The sequence below is a fragment of the Micromys minutus genome (genome assembly GCF_963924665.1).
Source record: "Micromys minutus genome assembly, chromosome: 22".
Taxonomy (NCBI): domain Eukaryota; kingdom Metazoa; phylum Chordata; class Mammalia; order Rodentia; family Muridae; genus Micromys; species Micromys minutus.
Genome location: NC_137957.1, coordinates 498,516 through 504,871, shown reverse-complemented (window position 1 = coordinate 504,871; position 6,356 = coordinate 498,516). Strand labels below are relative to the sequence as shown.

General features: G+C 58.0%; 1 protein-coding gene across 1 annotated transcript; it reads right to left on the bottom strand.

Moving 5' to 3' along the window:
* SIRT6 (sirtuin 6) lies at nt 1–5,034 on the bottom strand. The gene is made up of 8 exons (XM_080935888.1): nt 4,926–5,034; nt 4,008–4,135; nt 3,246–3,428; nt 2,696–2,755; nt 1,833–1,928; nt 1,677–1,757; nt 934–1,057; nt 1–851 (listed from the first exon to the last, which is right to left on the bottom strand). Exons 1-8 carry the CDS (start codon nt 4,989–4,991, stop codon nt 585–587), a joined length of 1,005 nt encoding a protein of 334 aa, XP_080792014.1. The 5' UTR covers nt 4,992–5,034; the 3' UTR covers nt 1–584.
* Nucleotides 5,035–6,356: the final 1,322 nt, after the last annotated feature.

Sequence of the window (6,356 nt, the reverse complement as noted above, 5' to 3'; positions counted from 1 at the left end):
TATTGCTTTGGGAGCCTCTGGAAGCCTGGGGCCCTAAGCACAGATGGGTGCCTGGTGGGCCCTTGTCTCTCCTGTGCATAGATAGGTCCTTGGTCTGTGTCAGGGTTGGGGGACGTGGGGGCAGCAGTAGTGTGTGGAGTGTGTGGCTGCCACTCCAGGCACATCCTGAGTCATAAGCAGGGTGTAACTGGTAGAGGGGCACGTGGATCCCTGGACCATAGCCTCTTCCACACGTTCCACTTCCTCTCCCCTTGCCCCTAGATTCCCTGAAGGACCTGGACAAGGGACACAGTGAAACTTGGAAGAAAGGAGCTGTGTTGGACATGGTGTGTCTGCCCACCATCCCTGCTGCAGTGGAGGAGGATGGGAGGATGGCAGTGCTAGCTTCAGGCCAGCCTGGGCTACAGCACTGAGTTCCAGGCCAGCCTGAGTGACTTAGGGAGCCTTGGTCTCAATGAAAAATCTGAAAAGAGGCCAGGATATGCAAGCCTATATATAATAATAATAATAATAAAAAACAAACAAACAAAAAAACCCAACATGTGTGGTTCCTTCAGGTAACCCTCCCACCCCACAAACCCGGGTCAGCTGGGGGCAGCCTCGGTCTTCACTCTTTTGGGGGGCCTATGGGGTACAGGGCTGTTGGGCTTGGGCTTATACAAAGCATGCACTGAACCATTGAGATACACGGGGGGCTCAGCCTTGGGTGCTATTGGGCGCGGCAGAGGTGGCGGTGCTTTGTCTAGCACACAGGGTCCATCCCAGGTAGGAATCTCCAGCCCCAGATGCTTCATGAGCCTGCACATCACCTCATCTACGTAGCCGTGGATGCGCAAGTCAGCCTGGCGGTCCTGCCAGAGTGAGGGACAGTCAGTGCAGGGTACGGGACACTGCAGGGGACACAGGGGCACCGGGCAGGGCACTGGCACATACGTGTTTTGTGGGTTGCAGGTTGACAATGACCAGACGGCCTCCGCGGCGCTTAGTGGCGAGGGGCAGGTTCCCGCTGGGGCGGATCTGCAGCGAGGTACCCAGGGTGACAGACAGGTCTGCAGTCCTGGGACAGGGAGCAGGAAGCAGGACTCAGGCCCACCTCAGGTTTCAGTCCTCATTCCCACCCACCAGGCATCGGAGATTCAGTCTTCTCACTTTGAACACTGCCCAGTTCTTAAACACTGACGGCAGCCAGGCCAGGTGGCACAGGCTGCTTGACCAGCCATTCTACGGCGAGGCAGAGAGGACCAAAAGGTCCAAGTTTGGAGCCAGCGCTGGGAGCATTAGCCTTCAGTGCCTGACGTGGCTCAAGGCTGAGGGCGTGGTCAGGGTGGGTCTCCCGCCTAGACTCCTCCCGTGAGGGGCTGGCTCTGTACAGAGGGCTCGTTTAGTGTACACAAGGCCCAGGATTCTCCCCACTGCCGCAGAAACCCCCGAAAGCAGGAAAGCAGAGAAACCTCACTGTGTCCCAGCTTCTCCTCTGCACCTATCTGCCCAGGGCTGTGGGTGATGGGGATACCCCTGATGTCACATCCCTGTGGAAGTCTGTGCAGCTATCCCCGCCCATAGCCCCCGGGAGTGTGGGGTCCCCACCCATAGCCCCCGGGAGTGTGGGGTCCCCACCCATAGCCCCCGGGAGTGTGGGGTCCCCACCCATAGCCCCCGAGAGTGTGGGGTCTCACCTGCTGGCCTCATCCGCGAGCAGCAGGTCCCGGTCAGGCAGAGCATCCTCCCAGTCCAGAATGGTGTCTCGCAGCTCCCCTCTACGGAAGGTCAGGGAAGGGAGCCAGGGAACACTCACCTCCAGACAGGTGGAGGGTGTGAGGAAAGTCACTTACCTACAGGCCCGAAGTCCCCTGGCCTTCGCCACAGTGCAGAGCCGGCCGGTGGCCTTGAGGCCCATTGTGCCTACAACTGTGTCTCTCACATACTGCCTATAAAGGGAGAGAGTGTGGACTCCCATTTTCTGGTGTTCTTTCTGCTGGGAGTGCTGTAACCAGGATCAACCCATGGGCGACAGAGCAAGACAAAAGCAGTGCAGGGACAGATAAACTGCTCAGTCTGGAAAGGGCTGTGTCTGAGTCAGCTGCGGAATGCGAAGGGCATGGTGGAACAGGATTGTTGCCCCAGAGCTTGGGGGGGCTGAGCTGGGGACCCCGGGAATTCACTGGCCACCCAGCTAAACCAAAGAGGGCCAGGTTCTGAGAGTGAGCCTCAGAACAAGCAGAGGGACCGAGTGACGTCAGCCGTTGGCATCCGCAGAAGACGGGGTAGGAGGGGGGCGGCTGAGAGCACGGTGGGCTCCCACCCCTGAGCTCAGCTCTCAGCAAGCTGAGGCAGGAGGAGGCTAACCCGGGCAACTTAATGAAGTCCTATCTGGAAAAAGAACCCCTGAGAGGGGATGAGGGACCCAAGCTCAGGGGGCACAGTTCCTGCTCACCACCCTGAGGCCCTGGTGCAAGTCATGTTGACAGCCAGCCCAGAGCCATGGCAGAGGTAGAGCAGGGAGAGCTCTCATTGCCAAGGACATGACTTATCTCCCCATTCTGTAGCTTCTCGCTTGGGGGACGGTGAAGAAAGGGTTCGTCTATTGTCTAGAGTTCCTGTTACACGGTTCACCTTCTGCTCCTGCTCCCTAGGCCATGCTAGAACCCCGCCCTGGCACAGGGGCAAGGCCTTCTGTCGCACAGGCAGTACTCACGTCTTACACTTGGGACACTCCTCTACAAACATGTTTCCGTGCAGCTCGGCCAGCTTGTCCCTGCACAGGATGATGTCAGTAAGGACCCTTCCCTGCCTCCTCCTCCAGAGAGCTTCCTAGGTAGCTCTCACAAGGTGCACACACTTCTCTTCCCCAGAGCCTCATATCTTTACAAACATACAAACACCTGCTGCCCACTACAAAAAAGTCTGTTAGCTAGCTGGGTGGTGGCGGCACACCCCTTTAATCCCACTATTGGGAGGCAGAGGCAGGTGGATCTCTGAGTTTGAGGCCAGCCTGGTCTATAGAGCAAGTTCCAGGACGGCCAAGACATGGAGAAACCGTCTTGAATGCGCCTCCTCCCCAATAATCTGTTGGCTCTAGAGGCCCTGCTGTCCCCCACCCCCAGGGAGGGGCTGAGGGTGTAGTTGGATAGAACAGTGCCTAGAACCACCCTTTCCCCTCTTTGCATCCCCAGTGCCCATGAGCTGGGGCACTCTGGTCCAGTAAGAAGCAATCGAGCCCCAAGCCCCTTGGCCTACAGGCTGACCTGGGGAAGCCGGAGCGCACGTGCAGCCCATCCACGTTCTGGCTGACCAGGAAGCTGAGGAAGCCCATGCGTTCCAGCTGAACCAGGGCCATGTGGGTCTTCGAGGGCCGGGCATTCTCGAAGGTGGTGTCAAACTTGGGGGCCAGGCCACGCTCCTCCATGGTCCACACACCATGGGGGCCCCTGAGGATAGCAAGCAGAGGCAGACAAACAGGCACAGGGGTCAAAACTTCATTTTCCAGGCCACGGACGCTTCCTGTTAACACTGAAGTCAGCCCATGCTGGGGTCCCTCTGGGCCCCAGCCCTGTTCTTGGGGTTGTTCTGTATCCTGTTGGGGAGACCATGGCAGCCAGGTAGGCAAGAGTTCTAAGGAAAGAGTGGGAAGTCTTCATGAAAGTGGCTGAGGGCCTGGGGGTAAACAAAGGCAGGGGAGCTCATGGAGCTGGGGCTGCGGATTCCCAGAATGCTTTACAGTGGTCATAGGTTGCCACAGAAGTTGTGGATGAGAAAGTCACTCCATAATATCGAGTCATTCTGACCCTATAAAACCCAATGGCCAGCTGAGCCGCGTGAAAAATACATTTCCCAGCATGCCTTGCAGCTACTACATCACATGGGTATGTTCCGGCTACTAGGCAAGTGGAGTTTTTGCTGGGCCTTTCAGAAACAGAGGGAAATTGAAAGGTCCTTCTGCCACCTCACCTTGGTCCCCAGAGGTATCAGCAAGAGCCCTGCCTCAGTTTCCCCTCCTGTTCACCGACCTGAAGTCGGGGATGCCAGAGGCGGTACTGATGCCTGCGCCGGTGTGGAACACCACGCTGGAGGACTGCCACATCAGCCGGGCCAGCTCCCACACCTTCCGTTCCAGTTCCTCTGGTGGGTCGAAGATCTGTGGGGTCAGAGGGCAGGAGGGGTCAACATGTGACCTCCCAAGTGGCAGGCCTCCGGTGCTCTGTCTGCCCCTTCTCGACATCCCTCAGTTCCAGCCACACAGCCACCGCCAACACGTTGCTGTGTCCTACCCCAGGGCCTTTGCGCATGCTGAGCCCTCTTCCGGGAGTGCTATTCCAGCACCCACTCTCCTTTGTCATGTTTAGGTTGTGGTTCACTTGACCTCACCAGTGATGTCATTCCCCATCCTGGATTTTAGATAACCCGTCTTTCTCCCCTAAGTCAAGATGCAGCTGGATTTGTCTAGGGGCTCCATTAACATGAATCAGGCAGGATTTTTTTGAGTTCGAAGCCAACCTGTGCTACAAAGAGAGAACCCTCCACCCATCACACCCCCTCAGAAACAACAAAGACAGCCCCACTCTCAGGCTCCATCTAGCTCGGACTCAGGGGGGAGTAGAGTGGGGTGCAGGGGTGCCCCCAGGAGAGGGTGCCGGCTTCCGGTCCTGCAGACCTCCCCACAGCTCCAGGTTCTCCCTGACAAGCCCACCTGGTCGCTCCCCCACCAGCTTGTTGTACTGAAACGCACACTCCCTGGCCTGACGATTGGGGGTCTCTTCCCATTAGCCCCTCACCCCTTCCCTGACCCAGGTCCTTCCAAGTCACTTCCCGCCCCCAAGTCCCTCCCATTGTCTAGACCTCTGCTTCGTGCCGTTCCACAAAGCCCTGCTCCGCCCGGCCGCTCCCCGTCTGGGGTCATTCGGTGACCCGGACACCGCGGCCCTCACCTCGGGCAGCCCGCACTTGCCCTTATCCGCGTATGGCGACAACCCTGCTGCATAATTCACCGACATAATTGCTGGCGCCGCCGCACAGGTACAATAAAGTTTCTCTTGTTGAGCCGCTTCCGCCGGAAGTGGAGGACGGCCGGGAAAGAGTAGCCGCCTTCCCTAGAACCGTGCCTGGGAGTCGGGTGGGGTAGTGGAGGTGAAGCGCTTTCTTTCCAGAGCGCATGCGTCCTTCTGACGCAGCGGGCGCCGTCTTTAGTGCTGGCAGAGACTACATCGGCGACCTAGTGGATTCCCCAGCTTGGGATCCGGCTTGTCCGGGGACCAGAGCCAGAAAAGATCATGAGGCCACTCACTGGAGCTGAGGCAGGGGGATTGCGAATCCCAGAGTAGCGTTGCTGTGTACTGAGACCCTGTTTCAAAAGAAACAGCATCAGCAACAAAACCCAGGAACAAAACAAAACGAAGCAAAACCAAAACCCTCAGCACAGTTGTCAGTGGTTATAGCACTGGCAGGAGGGGACACAGCAAGCTGAAGCCACGCTAGGCTATATGATACCCTAGCCTTTGGCTCTGCTTTGTGACTGTTAGCCAGTGTTTCTGCCTGTCTCTGGCTACAGGGTAGAATGAATGGGAAACTGGGGTTCTCGGGTAGAGAAAAGATCCCTGGGCCCCTGCCAACATCTTCCAGGTTAGTTTTGGGGGTGCACCTCCCGGGATAGCACAGAGCATAGGGTCAGGTCCACAGAACCGAGCGAGTCCCACGTGCTACACAGAGGTGCCCAGAGATGCAGGGAGAGAGAGAGGTGAAGACAGATTGGAGGCGCACAAACCCCCTGTGATATCCTGCTTCCGTGGCCATCTAGAGATGGGAGGCACCATCTGACCATTTTATCTGTTGGTAATCAACAGACACAGGACCAGGCCATGGTGATGGTGACTGGGGACCCGGGTCAATGGCAGCATATGACAACTGAAGCCTCTTGATGCCCGTGGAGACCCCAAGAAAGGCTTCGAGGAGGCAGAAGCGCACAGGGAGGTGGGAGAGGCCGTCCTTGGGGCTGCCCATCTATCTGACCGAGCTGGCCCACAGCAGCTTGTCTCCTCCCGTCCCCGTGGGGCAGGCGCCCTCCTCCCCCTCAGCCTGATCGGGTGTCACCTAGACTCTGCTGCTGGTAACTCACAGCTGGAGCGGGTAACCAGAGAGGCTGCTTGGACGCCCAGGCCTGGAGTCGCCGGAGGTAGGGGGATGTGGGTGAGGGAGGTTAGGGGAAGTTTGGGAGCTGGTGCTGCCCCGTGGGGTGCTGCCTGCAACAGTCTGAACACATACATTTGCACACTTGTGACAGGCTCACACTTCCCAGGCGGGAGCCATGGCCCAGGTACAGTGCGTAGCGTCACCTGTGCTGTGTCACCTCTTTCAGGAGGCAA